Raw genomic sequence first — 16,725 nt, 5'->3', positions numbered from 1 at the left:
GCCCGGGACAGGCCGCCCCGGTGACAGGCGGCCCAACCCACGGGGCTCCGGTCCGCCTCCCCGCTCCGGGCCCACGCTCGGGGGATCCGCTCCCACAGACAAAGGCAGCCCCCCCCCCCCCGCCCTCCCCAAGCTCCGGAAACGTCCGAGCGGCTTTCGATACATTTCGGAACTCTTCGTGCGCCCGTCGGAAACACCCGAGAGCGGCGAGCCCCCCCCCCCCCCATGAGATTCGTGCATTTCCGGATCGGTCCGGGAACACTTCGGCTTTTTCCGGAACGCGCTCGAGCATTTCCGGTTGCGGCCGATAAACGGTCATTGGTTTCGTGAGCGGCGCCTGGCGCGCGCGCGCGCGCCCAGGAGGAAGTGCGGGTGGGAGACGTCATTTCCGGAGAGTGACGGAGCGGCGGGTCAGAGGCGGCAGCAAAATGGCGGCGCCTGAGGAGCGGGAGCTGACGGCGGAGCAGACCGAGAAGCTGCTGCAGTTCCAGGTGCCGCGTCGGGGGGAGCGGAGGAGGCGGCGTGCGGGCATGGAACGGGCTGGGCCGGGCCCGCTCCGCCGGCGCTGGGGCCCTGCCGGCCTGCGCCGGGCCCGGGGGGGGGTACGGTGCTCACTGAGAGCCGGGGCAGGCCTCGCTCGGTGCGGGGGTGGGGGGCGAGGGGAGAGAGTCCGGTGGTCCCGGGCCTGGCGGGGGCACACGAAGCTGCTGTGTGGGGCTCGGGCTCCCCGGGCTTCGGGCTCTCCCGGGCTGGGGCCTCGCTAAGGGGCCGGCCGGTGCTGTGCGTGCCCCGAGCGCTTCGTTAGGAAGGGTGTTCTGTCATCGCTAATTGGGGAGGCAGGAAGTGACTGCTGAATAAACCCCATTATCTCCGCACGGGAAAAACTCCTCGGTAAGTCCCGGCCATTTTAATGAAGCAGTCTGAAAAATTCCCTCTCCTGTCGTTAGTGGTGAATGGGAGAACCTTTCTTGGCGTCTTGGGAGGGTTAGCCAGTGGGTTTCTATGGAATGTGGTTTCTCGAAAAATTGTTTTTAATCCTCGTTGTTTGGTAATGCCTACTGGGGGGAGGCCACTGGGGATTGTAATGATCTAATCTCGCCGTCTGCTGCATGACACGGGCCGGGTTGTTTAACCTTTGGTTTGCCAGGGCCTTGGGGCTGTGCAGCAGTTGAATAATTAAAAAAAAAAACAATCTGTAGATGTGGCTTGCTGGGGAGAAAACAGTGCTGTGGAGGGCTGCTCAGTGAGAAGTAATTAAACATGCTGGCCAATGAAAATTATCTTCAGGTGTCTTGGGTTTGTTTCTGAATTGCAGGGCATTGTGTGGTGTTCCTTGGATTGCAGAGTTCTTTTACAAATACAATATTTACTTTCAAGAGTGTTTTGTCTGGTTTTGTTGCTTCGTATTCATTTTTTTTTTTAATGCTGTGCTTTGTAGTTCTTGGTGTGATGTAACTGTAGATTTATAGGGCTTAAAGGGACTTCAGAGGCATCCAGCCCTGTCTTCCACAGCTGAGATAGGTGCAGGGGTTCCTCATTGTTCCAGACAGACATTTGCCAAGCCTTTACCTCTGAGCCAGGGGGATTCAACAACCTCCTGAAGCAATTAATGTACTGCAGTGTTTCTCTGTGACTATAGCGATGAAGAAATGTTTTTTTTACAGATATCCTCTCTAAATCTTTACTGCAAATTAAGCTGGTTGGGCAATCTTAACTTACAGACAAAGGAGGCAGAGCAATGTTAACAATTGTTTTCCCAATGCTACCATTTCCCTGGTAAGTATATGGGGTTTAAGCCATTGCTTTATGCTGCAGTTATTTATATATATATATGTATGTGCAAAAGCTGTCCTCCAGCCCCCATTCTCTTGCTGTAAGATATCATAGTACTTATTAATCTACTGAATCTGGACAGATAGGACCAGCTGCACTCATCAGTGTCCCTGTTGCTATTTTCAAAACCCTGTGGGCAGCTGTGAAACTAAAGAATCCTGTTTCCTAATGCTACCTGGTGTTGCCATGGACAGCAGGCTGGGGGCTGGAGGGGAAGGAGAAGGAGTCAGGAGGAGGGATTCAGGTTTTAGTCCAGCTTCCTGTGGATCCCTGGTGTGAAGTGGAGGGAAGTGTTCCTTAGACTATAAAGGGGAGAAATTTTTCAGTCAGAAGACAGCTGCTGATGTGAAAGCTGTAGTCCAGAAGGCTTTGATACCAGGATCCTCTCATTCTTCTGTCCCCTGGGGTATGTGGGATTAGCTTTTCACCAGGGCTGGGCTAGGACAGACTTCACTAGTGAGTCCTTCTCCTTTGGTACTTCCCACCTGGCTGAAAGGGGCTCAGGTGTGCAGTCCTGCTTGTTTCTTTGAAATGAGATAGAGTAAATCAGTCCACCTGGAAAAGAGTTTTTTCTTGCTTCCTTCAGCTGGACTCTGTTAAATAGCATTTGCTGTTTGGAGAGGATGGCTAAGTCTCACTAAAAACATTTGTACATTGCTGTTGCTGCAAAACACTGCTACAGTTATAGTTTGTAAACCTTCCAGGGATTCCTGCTGTCTTCACAGGGAACACTTAGATGTTTTCAAAGGTAACTTTACACTTTTGTTGTGATGCACTGTCATAAGTAATTTGTACAATATTTGGTGGTGGCAGAGCATTGTAATTCCACAGAAAGCAGTGTGCCACTGCAATGTGAATAAAGCAGGAGAGCAGACTAGGAAAGAAGGGAGCGGGGATATCGAAGATGAGGTAAGCAATAGCAGAAGGCTCTCAGTAGTGTTGCAATTAAATGGAGAGCCAGAAGGGAGGCATTGAGCAAGAGCTGTAGACTGCCATTCACCCAGCAGACAGCTGTTCTGTGTGAAGATGCTGTTGTCCTACACTGTTTATCCTACTTCTGCTGGCAATCGCCCCTTCCAAGGTAGAGGGGGGAATGCCTGCTGTCCTGTTTGTGGCCCAAGCTGTCGGGGTTACATTTTAAATTTGCATTAATTCCACTGATGTTTGCTTGATGAGTTTTGGTAGTGCTCATAGAAACAGCTCTGCTGGCGGAATGGTGAAAGTAGCAGCTCGCTTCCTACCGACAGGGCTGGAATAGGACAGTTCTCTGCCACCCTGCTAAGGCAGGTTAATGGAGTAAAAAAAAAAAAAAGTACCAATATGGAGAGATAATTGGGATAAACTTGAAATAAAAGCAACAAAGCACTCTTGAATGCTTTCAGCCTCCCATTTACTCCTGAAGCTTTGGCTAATGTGAAGGCATAAAAGCATCTAAATTTTTCATCTGTCAAGAGTTGCCTGTCTTGATATCTGTAGAGAGAAACTTGATGTGAACAGCTTAAAGCTGTGGAGATACAGTTGCATTTGGGAGAAGGAAGAAACAGCAGAGCAGCTTTTGTAGGATCTTGTTATTGATCTGTGCCCATTACACTTGGGCTGATGTCTGATGTTATAATATGCTAATGTAAAGTAATGGAGTGTTATTCGCAAAGGAAGAAGTTAGCACTCACAATACCATCTCTAACTTCAACTGGGGAAAACAAAATGCTCAGGACTGAAAATATCTCTAATTTAAAGAGGAAGGCGGAAACAAGAAACTCCAGGCATCTTTCCTACTTGGTGTACTGCGTATTGATCAAAAGCCTCATAAAGGCATTTGCTGTAATATGCAAAGAGAAACTCTCTCACTAAAGGCTTTTTTGCTGCTTGAAGTCAGATGTTCTTTACCCTTGGAAACATAATTCTCTGGAATTTGGCAGTGGGTTGGGAATTAAGAGCAGTGCCAGTTACAGTCCTCTGGATTTGCATCTCTTATGCTGTGTTTCAACATACGAGCGTATCTGCAGAGGCAACAGTTTCGTAAGTCCAGTTTACAACCTTTGTCCACTCAGGGGTATTCCTTCTGTCTTTGAAGCATGGTATTGCACTTTCCTCTACTTCTGTATTGAGAAGATTTTAGCGTTCTAAGCAGTCTCAAAGGTGAGAGATGCAAATAATTCTGTCCAGCAGCAGCTTCAGTATGTTTTAGGATAGCACTCTGCTTTGAGTGGTGGTCGAGAAGGATGTTGAACTTTACTGGCATTTGTGGTACTTAATATTTTGTTTTCTAAATATTATCCAGTGTCTCGAGCTTGGATCTACGTTTCTTTGAAGGTTTGAGGGCACTAGTTTAATGGGATTAATTTTAACTACAGGGAGCCTTATCTTTTTATTACTTACTATGTCTGTGTAAGATACATACTCTTTGAGGCAGCTAATGAGAGGCTACAGTGAGCAGGAAAGTAGCAGTTAGTGACTGATTTGAAGATACTGTTTGTTCTCTTAGCCTGAAGGATACTAAGATACTTAAGATACTAAGAACATGCTCACTTGCCTGGCATGTGAATAACGCAGTTTGCAGCTAGCCAGGAGATCCACCAGAAATGCTATAACTGGTGCAGTGGAAATAATGTGGTGTTTCAAGTTTCTAATCTGTTTCCGTGACTGAGGTGAAGCAGTGGCTGTAGAAGGTACGGAGATAACAGTATAAATGGTCGTTGGGAGCGATAATAAAGAGTATCGGTGTTTACCAGCAAGCGTTGTCTAAACTGGCAGTTGAACTGTCTTCCTGCAGTTCCTTACAGTGAGAGCGAGTCGTTCTGAACCCATACGTGTCTTCCAGAACATCCTGGAACTGTCGTGTGTCTGTCTTACGGAGCATGTCAAAGTAACATTCAAAAAGGTGTTCAGTTTTAAAAGCTGCCTTTGCACAGGCAACTTCTTTTTCCTGCAGCGTTTAATTGTGCAGCTTCCTTGCTCAGAAGAGTGGTGGGAGCGTGAGGCACGGTGCTGCCGGGGTGGTTTTGTCACTTCTGTCTTGTGTTGAGAGCAACTGCATAAAGATGCGAAGGAAAAGAAAAAAATGTAGATTCACCTGTGCGGAGAAGTGCTGTTGTAGAAGACTGAGATCTGACCGACAGCACGCCTGTCTCCGTAACGGTGGTCGGGAAGGGGTGAAGTTAGCCTGTCTCTGTGGAGCTTAGTAGGTCTTGCGGATGCTGCAGTGATTCGGTTCTCATTAAATGTTTGTTGATAGTTCTGCATGGCTGTTACTTTGGTGCTGCTTTCTGACTTAAAACTGCTAAAGCATTTTTTGCATCATTTAAAAAGGAGGGAATGTTCTGTCGTGAAGCCCTGTTATTAGTGCTGAGCGATAATCCAGCCATTTAGAAACAAAGGTGTGAATGAGTTTCTGAATCTTGTAAATTTTGCGAACACCAGCAGAATTTCCAGGGTGTTAAGGAACGGTGATCAGAAGACTTTCAAGGCTTTGAAATACACGCATTGTGACTCCATTGTAAAATGAAGTAATTGAGTAAATTGCAAGTGCCTTTTAAGATGTCCTTCTGAAAGGACAATGAAGTGCCTTCTGTAGGAGTTTGGGGTGAAAAAAATCAGAATAGAAAACCTAAATTTTACTCAGTGAAGCACATCTTTAAAGAAAGATAATTAAACTAAAACACTAAATTGTGAAGCTGAGTGATAAACAAAGGTGTTCTGGCAGCAACAGCAGAGTTCACTGAGCTTCATTTCCTCTATGAAATTCACTTCTGTAGTGCTCCCTTGTGAGGCTTGTTGCAGACTTACTTTTTAATAAATATTTATGCACCACTGGGCAGTGACTTGAAGTGCTTTTTTCTGAGCGACTGTAATCACATAGTTAATGTCAACAACACTTTGAACAGTCCGGTTCTGCACAGCAGAATGAAACAATGATTTTTGCCCAGTAGATTGGGGAGAAGGTAGAGATCTGTGGAGACTTTGTGAGAAAGAAGACAAGAAATGCTCAAAAGTTTGAACTGAGCCCAGAGACTGAATAGGGCATTTGTCCACAGTGTGACTTGCCTGGAAATAGCACGTGGAATGTATGGATGGGGGCAGGGAAGGGAGTAGATGCACCATCCTTCTCCAGTAAAAATACAATTCAGTGTGTTCTTAAACGGTCGGCTTGTGAAGACTGCCTCAGGGGCTTTTAACTGAAGCAAGAAACGGGGGAGATGGCGAGCAGAATTAAAACGGCTTGCTAACAGTGGATTGGATCACAAGGTGTAACAGAAACCGCGCACGAGGATTTACATCAAGTTGCCGCTCTGCGTTTGCGATCATCGTAGGCTGCTTCCTACTGAAAAGCCGTGCTCTGCTGTATGACCGACCCAGGGAGCAAAAGTTCCCTGCTCTTTGCCAAACTCCTGCGTGGCTGAGACCTTCCCAGGTGCCGCAGAGAAGCACACGTGGAACCGACAGGCAGAGGACAGGCAAGGCTTCGTGTAGCTCAGCTCGCATGGCCTCTGTGGGCCAGCAGGGCCGCCTGCCACCGCGTGTAGCAGTCCAGCGGGAAAGCAGCTGCTTCTCAGCTCGATCCCTGAGCCACCGAGGGAGATGCACCCTCTGGAGTGTTACCCCAGCTGGCTGGGGAGGTGTCTGGAGAGAAAGCCACCAGGTGAGGATGTGATGCGTTAAGAATCTGTGGAGTTCTCTTGTCAGGAATGACCTTGCTGGAGAAATTGTCATATTTCAACAGTCTCCTTATATCACCAGCACGTTTTTATGTTGACTTTGTTACGCTGCTTGTGACACTTATTGTCATTGCTTCTGCCATCTTGTATCCAAGCTAAATAATTGTTTCTGAAGGTTTAACTGTTTTCTGGGCTTTACAGAAAGCCCAGTTATTAAAAAAAATTCTTTTTAATTTTAAAATAACAGTAGTTGCCTTCACATTAGCACTGCTAATGGTGCCACCTGTAATGATCTTTCACTGACTGGTTGAAAGGATTGTTAAAAGGGTAGCACCAGCACATTTGTGGCTTTATGCTTTCCTATGAAAGTGCGTGCTTCGGCTCTGTGACAATAGGTGCGGTACGCAACCTGAAATGTCCGTTCGGATACCTTACAGCGAGTGGTGTGGGGGAGATGTGTTTCTCTGGCACAGCGACAGAGATGTTCACCTCAGCAAGGATTTGCCTCCATTCAAGAGGTGCTGACATGGCTTCCCGTGATAACAAGTACTGTTGTGTGAGCTCTGGGGCAGAACTTCTGGTGGCAGGGGGGTTAAATACACCTTCCCAAACATTGATGTGAGAGCCCAGTGGCTTTGAGGTCTGCTGGTGTGTTTGGACTGTTTTCTGTTTCGGATCCTGTCTGTATTGGACTGGATTTTATTTTTGTACTATAGAATCCTCCGTGATGCTGGAAAACTCTACCTTAGTGCCTGGCTCGTTTTGGTTTTAGTCTCTGTTTATGCTTGCAGTGAGTATAGTAAAAGGTCATCTTGGGTTTTCAGAAATGCTTTGCCTGTCTTTTAAGTTGATGCTTTGAGGTGATGTTTGAGGGCATGGGCCTGGCATATCCTTCCAGATGAAACTTGCGGGCAATATTGTGTTAGACTCCTGACTGGGCTGAGTGCAGTGGTAGTAACAGACCTTGGGCGCTGCTGAGAATTGGCTGATGCTGGAAGACTTCAAAGGCCTCTTGGAGGCCTCCTGTGTATTTACAGATGTGGGTTGGCTCGGGTTGCTCTGCTCTTAAACTGAGAGCAGGGCACTTGACCATAATATTCTTTTTTTAATGTGTTGTGGAACTCCTGTCTGTGCTCACGTGTTGCAAAGAACAGTAAAAATACAGCACTTCCCTGGCAATCATCTGCTTTTTATTCTCCTTCTTTAGGACTTGACCGGCATAGAGTCCATGGACCAATGTCGTCACACACTGGAGCAGCACAACTGGAACATAGAGGTACCACTGCAAATAAGATTTGTAGCGGTTTCCAAGTACCTGGATTAAACAGAGTACTCCGCAGGGAGCGGGGGGGCCCTACCAGTAAGGATTAATCTGTCAACCCCTGAATTTACACTAGTAGCTCTTTATAACAGTATCTTGATGCATCTGGAGAGCTGGTTTCAGAAGTACATAGCAGAGTTGTTAGGGTTGTGAACAATCACTGGACTGGCACATAGCGTAACTTCCCGTAGCGTGTGTGTGTGGGCTGCCATGGGGAAGGCTTTCCATATGGAAGAGAGTATTGGTGGTTGAGGTTTGTAATGGGTTGTGCTTATCCAGTGCTCTGGGGCTGTGGACAGATAATACCTACTGTTAGTGTCCAAAGTATTAAAAAAAAAAATGTATTTTCTGCCATCCTTAAATGTCTGAAATTTCCCTTTGCTCTTTCTTGTGTCAAAGGCAGCTGTACAGGACCGACTGAATGAGCAAGAGGGTGTCCCAAGTGTCTTTAATCCTCCTCCATCGCGGCCGTTGCAGGTCAATACAGCCGACCACAGGATCTACAGCTACGTTGTCTCAAGGCCACAGCCAAGGGCAAGTTATCTTACAGTGGATTTTGTCCTGCTTCTTGGGTGACTCTTTGTGAACACTGGAACTTGCAAGCGGGGAAAGGAGTTGTTTTCTTTGTATGCTGTTATCTCCTTTCTAAATATTTTATCTTCTGAAAACAAAATGTAGACCTGTTCCTTCAGCCTCTGTTACTACCGTGGGTATTTTCTCCATGGTGTGATTCACAGTATGAAATGACCTTCTTTGGGTCATAGACTATCTCGCTGTGGCGTAGTAAAGCTTTTGGATCACTTCAGGTGGAGCAAAGGACTGTCCCCTCCTTATCAATTACTTGCATTAATGTTTCACAAACAAATTTGCGTGAGCACCTGGAAGACTCGGTGCTGGTAATCCCTTTGTATGGTTAAGAAAATCAGCGCAGAGCAAAAGTGTTGCTGCTCGAATAGTCAGTGACGCCGGTTTTCAGCTGTGTCACGCTGAATTCCAAATGAACCGTGTTAGTCACTTACATTTGATTTGACATGTCCGAAGCCATGAAATATTGCTGAGCTTTTTTGCAGCGGTTAGAGCACTGATACTCCTGTGTGGGCCTGTGAGCTTGATGCTGGCGGACACTCTGCTTTAGTGGGCCTGTTCCTGGGGTGGAGACTGTTTAATTCTTTGTTTGTAATTGCAGGGCCTGTTAGGATGGGGTTACTACTTCATAATGCTTCCATTCCGATTTACCTATTACACATTACTTGATATATTTAGGTAAGTACTTTTTTGTGCTGACTCATGTATTGACTGCATCAAGGCACACTCTAGCTTAGATTTGGCTGTACCTCTGTCACTTGGATCTGTAAGTCTAATGGCAGATTTTCCATTTATTTGCTCACCTGGCTTTATCTGTAGCCTTGTAAAGTTCCTACACTGTTTAGCAAGAAATAAATCTTATTGCAGAGAAAATTAGCATTTTGCAGCTCTGTAAACGAACTATGTAATTGGCGTTCTAACTCCATGCGACTTTACAGTTTGAGTGCCACACAAAGGGGATGCAAAACAGTGTCAAACTGTCCAGTATGGTTGGACAAACAATGTGATCGGAATCATGTCCCATTGGGCTGGGCTGCAGTTAACCCGCCCTAATCCCCCGATGTTACTTGGCAAAACCCAAACTGTAAACACCTCTGCTTTTTCCCCTTTGGTGCCTGTTGCCTCTTCTCCCCTGACTGCCACAAAGGGCTAGTTCATCTTGCCTCCTTACAGCGTTGATAGAGAGAAAAGGGAATGGTGAAAGGTGGTAAATATCCAGCAGTCCTGCCATCTGCGTTGTTTTGGCAGTTTCCCCTGTTGTATTACTTTTTGTTCCCCCTTAAAGACTTTTCCAAAGTTCAGTGTAACTTTTACACATCAATAGAACTAAACAACATTGATATCTGCCTTGCAGTTAAGCGTTTTCAGCCTCAGAGGAATGACTGTTTCTTCTGTCTTCATTGGACTCCTAGTGTAATGTTCTCTTTCTTCAGCTCTTTGCACTCTGGAATTGTTAGTCTTGGAATAGCAGAAATGCAGTTTTCAAAGTTATCTGGACAAAACTGTGTGGCTTTTAACAGCCCGTCTTTGACTAAATTCCTCAAACCTCATGCTGTTGGTGTGGCTTATGCCTGATGCTTCAGAGGAAGTTGAAACTGTTAATCACACAGAGTTCAGATACTTGCTGATGCCTGGCATGAGAGGATATTTGACTGGGGGGTTTCTGTAGCAATGGTATCAGTTTGGAGCAGGTGGCAGTTTAGGTTACGATTATAAATGTTCAAGGGTCTCAGCTGTGACTTTTTTCCTCCTTATGAATACCAGTGACTGTCTGTGGAAAAGAAAACCTGTTCTTCAGAAAGTCAGTAAGCTGGATTTCCAGTGTCCTTTGCTTCCTTCCTAGGTTTGCTCTGCGTTTTATACGCCCCGATCCTCGTAGTCGGGTCACTGACCCAGTGGGTGACATTCTTTCATTTATTCATATGTTTGAGGAAAAATATGGGAGGATACACCCTGTCTTCTACCAGGGAACTTACAGCCAGGTCAGTGTCACATGTTGGTGCATAGATCCAGGGGAGATGGAGAGTGGGGATTTTGCTAGACGGTATCAGGGCCCACATGGCAAAATCACTTTTCATCTAAAAGCCCAGCGTTGGTCCCCAAACTCTCTAACAGGGTAACGGAGAGCTAGTGAACAAGGGTGTTGGAAAAACCAGTGTCTGCCAGGCTTGATGATGTGCCAAGCCTGCAAAGTTGGAAAGCAAAGCTGCTCTGACTGTTCCTCGACCGTCTGCGTGGCTCTGTAGCCAACAGCTATTCTTTGTCATCCTCCCTTTGTTTTTATAAACTGATGTGCTATGCCAGAGTCTGTCCTTCTGTTCACCAAATTGGGATTGACTGCCTGGGCTTGGATTATGATGCAACTCCAGAACTTGGTGTGGGACCTCAAAATTGAGAGAGGGAGCCCCTCAAGCAATTACGGGAGGTGAGAGTTCCATGTGTTAGATCTGGGCTGGTGGCCCCTCTGTAAAAGAGGGACGTCCCAATGGATACTGCCTCTTCTGCAGCTTCTCTCAGCCCTGCTCAGGGAAGGGCCTCCTGCAGTGCGGCCCAGCAGACAGTTGGATCAGCACTGCTTCCCGAGTGCCAGAGGAGAATGTGGAGTCTGTATCTGCTCCACACTGCACAGCGATGCAGTTCGCTGCCTCCGCAGCTCTTCTAGGCCCCTCTGTCTTGCCTGGAATCCAAACTTAAATAACCACGGAATGGTTAGGCTACCAAAACGCGGTGCCAGTAAAACAGGGAGCCTATTGTACGCTTATCCTGCGGTCTTGTTAAGAAATGCTCTTGGGTGGGTGGAATCCAGAAACTAGATGCAAAAAGGGTTTTTTCATTGCTGTGTTTTTGTTTGGGTTTTTTGTTTTGTTGGGGCCTGCAGCATTATTGAGTTATCTTCTTTTAGTAGTGTTTTCATTTGATGTGGTCTGAAGATTGTGTCCTGTACAGGCTAGAGTGGAAGGCTCAGCCTCAGCTGTGAGTCCGAGGGATGAAGGAGGGCTGTTGGCTGCCAGCTGAGCCTGGCGGGGCGGCGGGGGGGTGTCAATCCGCGCAGTCGCCTACCTGGCTTTGCTCGGAGTTCAGTGTTCTCCAAAGCCACATCCTGAAAGGGGTGTGAAAACACCATCGTACCCCCCCTTAAACGAGGGTTTAGTCAGAAGGTCTGACGGGTTCATCCTCCACTGCTGCTTCATTAAAACCACACTAGTGGCAGGGTAACAGCCTGGGTAAACGTTGCTGAGCTGTGCCGCGCAAGTCTTGTGGGTGCCGCTTTCCCCTCGCCTAGAGACCCTGTAACTTTACCTCCTCTGCTCTTATGCCAAGGCACTGAACGATGCCAAGCGGGAGCTGCGCTTCCTGTTGGTTTATCTTCATGGAGATGACCACCAAGACACAGATGAATTCTGCCGGTAGGTAGGAGAGTTTTCCAAATAGTTACCTTTGCACTTTAAATGCAGCTTCATTCACACGATTTCTTCTCATCCCCTAGCAATACACTGTGCGTACCTGAGGTGATCACCCTCATAAACACTAGAATGCTCTTCTGGGCTTGCTCAACCAACAAACCAGAGGGATACAGAGGTGAGTGTGTCCCTCCTGGGCTTTACCTGTCCCCTCCCATCTCTGGAACAAACCAAATGCTCTTTGACAAATTTACATGTGTGAAACACACTGTTGGTTTTTGTGCAAGCAGACAAGAGATTTCAGGATTGCATGGGGAAATACATGTTGGTTTCTGTGTGGGACCTCAGAGGGCCCAGTTGGACGCCAGGGAAATACCTTCTGCTCTTCCCCTCCCCTGTTCCGTTTGTTTCTGGACAGTCCCAGTTGCGTGCTCTTTGCTGCGGGCGTTCAGGCTGCTTTCAGTGCCCTGTTAGTGGGAGCTGGTGGGTGTGTGCTGAGGATTAACCTGAGTGCAGAAACAAGCTGTGCCCTCAACACCAGCTCATATTGCACCTGAGGCCAGGAGTGACTTGTTAGGTGCATTCTTTCCCTTTCTGAGGCAGTCGTCTTTGCTTCACACCCAGTCTCCTCAAAAGTCCACGGTGAGGTCCTTTTAACTATTGTCTTTCCAGAGCTGTTGATACCTGGCCTGCTGGCATTTTGGTAGGGTTTTGCTGCAGATGGAGCCTTTTCCCAAAGTTCTGTTCATGCCTCCTGTGTCACTTCTGACCCTTCCTGTTTCATGGCAGGAGAGGCCAGGAGTTCTGGTACTAAATCTGGGTATTCTTGGCTTCGTAGTTCACCTGCCATCGACACCTTGAAAGAATAGCTTTCTAAGGAGACGTTCTTCTACTCATTGCTGTTCCGTTGCTGCAATGCTTTGGAGTCACAGCCTAGAAAGCAGAGCTGGAAGGGATCGTGGCCTGTCATTTAACCCTTGGGTGCTCTGATTTAGTTTGGAGGGCCCTACTGGTAATGATGGCTCCAAGTTCATGCCGGGCATGTTTTAAGGAGGAGGTGGTCAGCAGCCATAGGTGAACAGTAACTTAAAAGCCCCTGATTTCCTTCATCCCCTGCCTCAAGACAGAGCCTGCTGCTGGCAGAAACAACCTAATTTTGTTCGGAAATGTCCAGGATGGACACTGTCACCTTCCCCGTGACAGTATCTTCCAGAGTCTGGCCATCCTTAATCATCTTGGCAAGTGTTTCCCTGTGCTTGACCTGTGTTTCTCTTCCTGCAGTTTAAACCCAAGGCTCTTTGTCCCATTCTGAATGGACGTTCAGAGCATTTTACTTCCTGCTTGAATTAGAACATTTTTGATTACCTGAAAGCTTGTTTTTTCCCCTCGGTCTCTACGCTCCACACCACTTCCTCCCTTTGCTAATTTATAGGGTTTAGTTTGACAGAATGGAGCCTGAGGCTTTTTCTGCCTTGGAAGAGATAGTGGCCACGGAAGCTGCTTTCGTAGGCCCTTGGTGATGGAAAGCGTTTGTGCTGTACCCCTTGCTGACCCTTCTGGATGGGGCAGTTAGGGTGGTGTTTGTGCCTGTTTCCCAGTCTCCCAGGCTCTGCGAGAGAACACGTACCCATTCCTGGCCGTGATTATGCTGAAGGATCGCAGAATGACAGTAGTTGGGCGGCTAGAAGGCCTCATCCAGGCTGATGACCTCATTAATCAACTGATGTTCATCATGGATGCCAACCAGACCTACCTGGTGTCCGAACGCCTGGAAAGGTATGACGGGACCTGAGCTCCAGTAACGCAGACCTTGTGGAAACAGGCTCTGCTCTGCCCCCTTCCTCCCTCCAGACACCACATGTAGGCAGGTAGCTCAGCATCTCCTGTTCTGTAGCGCAGCCTGTGGGCTCTCCTCTTCCCGGTGGGATCATTGGTCCATAAATTCAGGCCGCTCTGTAGCCAGGGAGCTGGATGTGTTGCCCACGCAGGCCCAGTACTGAAAGGTGGGGGTGAGTGCCCTACTCTTTTCTACATACTGGAGCTTTGCGGGTAAAGCTTGGACAGGAGTCGGTAGGAGCCAAGCGGGAGCAAAGGCATTGCAGGCAGGAGGAGAGCGGGCGTCCGCAGGCAGGAGGAGAGTGAGTGCTGCTGCCCAGGCTGGCTGTCCTGAATTCTGGCTGTTCTGGCAGTGCCTTGCAAGCACGAGCTCCAGTCCCTGATAACTCTGTAGGGATTTGCAGGCTGTGTCTGAAGTAGGATGCCACCTTTTGGTCTTCTGTCTGCCCCTCCTCTGCCCCACGGTCTCAGTGGGGGACCCAGTAACACATTTTGATGCCTCTGGTTTCTGAAACGTGCAAGGAATTACCTGAAGGAGATAAAATTGTGAAGAGTCTCGAGTATGAGGCAGAAATCCTGGGCGCTGCTTATGTGCTGTCTGTCTGCTCTGTCAAGCTGCAGTGGGTGAGAAGTCTCTTATGTTCAGTTCATTTCCACTTAACCTAGGGAAACAGTTTGTGTGCTAGGGATGGTGGAGACGCGGTTTGCGTTTTTAGGAGCTCGTGGTACTCCAAATGAGGCATTACCTGATGGGTGTGCTCCTACGAGTTGGAGGCTGTACCTGCACCCTCCGGTCTGCCCTCAGCCTGCCAGCCCTGACCGCTCCCTGCTCACATTTGCAGGGAAGAGAGGAACCAAACCCAGGTTCTGAGGCAGCAGCAGGACGAGGCGTATCTGGCATCCTTGCGTGCGGACCAGGAAAAAGAGCGTAAGAAGAAGGAGGAACGGGAGAGGAAGAAGAAGAAGGAGGAGGAAGTGCAGCAGCAGAAACTAGCAGAGGAGAGGCGGCGACAGGTGAGAGCAACCTGACTGCTGGAGAGGCCGCCGTGCCCTGTCAGATGCTCGCGTCGTGTAGGAGCAGTGCCTGCAGCGGGGCTTTCTTGTCAGATTGGAGCTGCTTGTCTCGCTCGGGGACCGAGCGTCCTCCGAGCCTCCGGGAGCGGCTGTGCTGCAAGGGGCAAGCACAAAGGTGAGTTCAGCGTGTGCCCGTTGCTCCTGCTCCCTCCTTACTTTGCAGACGCTGCAGGAGGAGAAGGAGCGAAAGTCTGAATGCCTTCCTCCCGAACCACATCCCGATGACCCAGAGAGCGTTAAGATCATTTTCAAGCTGCCTAACGATTCCAGAGTGGAGCGGCGATTCCACTTCACGCAGTCATTGACGGTGAGCTTGAGGCAGAGCTGCTGGGCTTCCCAGAGTAAAAGAGGGTCAAGAGATTCTCCGGGTGGCTCAGCAAAGCTTTGGTTCCATTGGACTTGGCCAAATGGTGGCCTTCGAGAGCCTCAGCAGGCAGAGTTGTTCTGGGTGGGGAGGGTGTCTTGGGGCCTGGTCCCACCAGCTTAAGAGAGAGAAGTTAGAGGGGAAAAAATGGAAGAAACTTTTTCTTCTCCTGAAAAGCTGAGACTCTTGTTGCTCCCTGTTAAGTAAGAGTGTAGGAAGAGCCAGAAACAGTGTCTGGACTCCCCAGCTACTCTGCGACAAGTCCAGTTTCACGCATGCTAAGAAAATGGCTGTCTCGTGTCTGCGATGCAGCAATGGTGCAAATTTGGTAACCTTCCCCCCGTGAGATGCCATGGATGCAGTCTGGCTGTGCCATTGCTCCCCCAGCTGGCAGTTATTTCTGTGGTTCTTTCCCAGGTGATCCACGACTTCTTGTTCTCCTTGAAAGAAAGCCCTGAAAAGTTCCAGATTGAGGCCAACTTCCCTCGCCGTGTCCTGCCCTGCCTCCCTACAGAGGAGTGGCCCAACCCACCCACGCTGCAGGAGGCCGGACTCAGCCACACGGAAGTCCTCTTTGTGCAGGACCTCACGGACGATTGACACTTTTCCAGAAGACACAAAATGGAAAGAGAAATTCATATTATTATTATAATACGATATTTTTTTTAAAAAGACTGCGTACAAACGAGGGATCAGAGACCACATCGCCTGTGCCAGCTGTGCTGTGTGCGTGCACTGGCGAGAGGAGGCGTGCGTGCGTCCTCGCACACCCGTGTACACAGCCACCCCCTAAGCTCGGAGGGCAGAGAGGGAGGGGAGCTGGTGTTGCCCCTCCGCCCTCCCTGGGGAGGAACAGGAACGGCAGCTCTTGGTAATTATTGCTTTTATTGATGACAATAATAAAACCCCAACAACCTGACATCTTGTGAAGATTTGATACTCTGCTGCTCCTGACAGCCAGAAGAGCGGGCACCTGAATGTGCTGGGAGCAGGGGGGGGGGAGGGCTGGACAGAATCTCTTCAGCTTCCCTCTGTGTATAAATATCTTTCTTTTAATATTTCTCTTGCTTTGTAATGACCAAAGGAGAAGGGGGTTGACCATAGTATTAACTTTTTGATAAAGAGCTGCTTCGATTCTTACCTGTGTGGGGTCTTGCCCAGGGTTCTTAGCCTGCGTAGTGTAATAAACTCTGCCTCTAGCATGTCTGTGCCGATGCTTTCTGCCTGTGCCCCCTGCCCTGACACAGCACTGGTGAGTTACCGCTCACAGCAGCCTGGGTTCGCTTAACTTCGGGCCTCGGATTGGTCACGTTGTGCTGGCGGAGCCGCGGGGGTAAGAGAAGAGCGTGCACCCCACGGGGGAGGGCGGTGCTGGGGGGCTGCTGTGCTGCCCGCCCGTGGTGCGAGGCTGGGCAGGAGCGAGGGGGCCAGCCCTTTGCTCAAACAGATCCCTCCTGCATCAGTTAGAGGTGAAATAAAAGACACACGAGGTGCGATGGGGAGAAGGGGGGGGGGGGGGGGGTGAGCCTCTCTTCCCCCCCCCCGGAGGCTTGGTCTTGTGGCTGGGGAGTGGTGCTATCGGCTCCTGGCCAAAGGGAGAGAGGCAGGAGCCTGTTCCTTCGCTACCCCTGCCTGCTGGTCACCAGTTTTGGACAG

At 48.8% G+C, this 16,725-nt stretch overlaps 1 protein-coding gene across 2 annotated transcripts; it reads left to right on the top strand.

Annotated features, from left to right (window-relative positions):
* Positions 1-220: 220 nt before the first annotated feature.
* On the top strand, positions 221-16,271 carry FAF2 (Fas associated factor family member 2). 2 transcript variants are annotated; one of them, XM_087753548.1, is made up of 11 exons: positions 221-491; positions 7,696-7,764; positions 8,209-8,343; positions 8,996-9,072; positions 10,238-10,376; positions 11,716-11,801; positions 11,882-11,973; positions 13,394-13,571; positions 14,474-14,645; positions 14,869-15,012; positions 15,487-16,271. In XM_087753548.1, the coding sequence occupies exons 1-11, from the start codon at positions 429-431 to the stop codon at positions 15,667-15,669; spliced, it is 1,338 nt and encodes a 445-aa protein (XP_087609674.1). In that variant the 5' UTR covers positions 221-428; the 3' UTR covers positions 15,670-16,271. The 2 variants fall into 2 exon arrangements, with proteins under 2 accessions (XP_087609674.1, XP_087609673.1); XM_087753547.1 differs by lacking the exon at positions 221-491 and adding an exon at positions 4,227-6,472.
* Positions 16,272-16,725: the final 454 nt, after the last annotated feature.

This window comes from Nipponia nippon, unplaced genomic scaffold, assembly GCF_047370975.1.
Source record: "Nipponia nippon isolate SJK-2023a ecotype South Korea unplaced genomic scaffold, ASM4737097v1 scaffold_17, whole genome shotgun sequence".
NCBI lineage: Eukaryota > Metazoa > Chordata > Aves > Pelecaniformes > Threskiornithidae > Nipponia > Nipponia nippon.
The sequence above is the reverse complement of the archived record's forward strand: the minus strand, read 5'-3'. Positions and strand labels throughout refer to the sequence as shown.

Bases quoted from the DNA above. Each gene is read 5' to 3' on its own strand.
- FAF2 (XM_087753547.1), top strand. From the start codon at position 6,314: ATGGCCTCTGTGGGCCAGCAGGGCCGCCTGCCACCGCGTGTAGCAGTC. The intron at 8,344-8,995 runs GCAAGTTATCTT...TTGTAATTGCAG, and splicing joins TCTCAAGGCCACAGCCAAGG to GGCCTGTTAGGATGGGGTTA. The intron at 14,646-14,868 runs GTGAGAGCAACC...CTTACTTTGCAG, and splicing joins CAGAGGAGAGGCGGCGACAG to ACGCTGCAGGAGGAGAAGGA.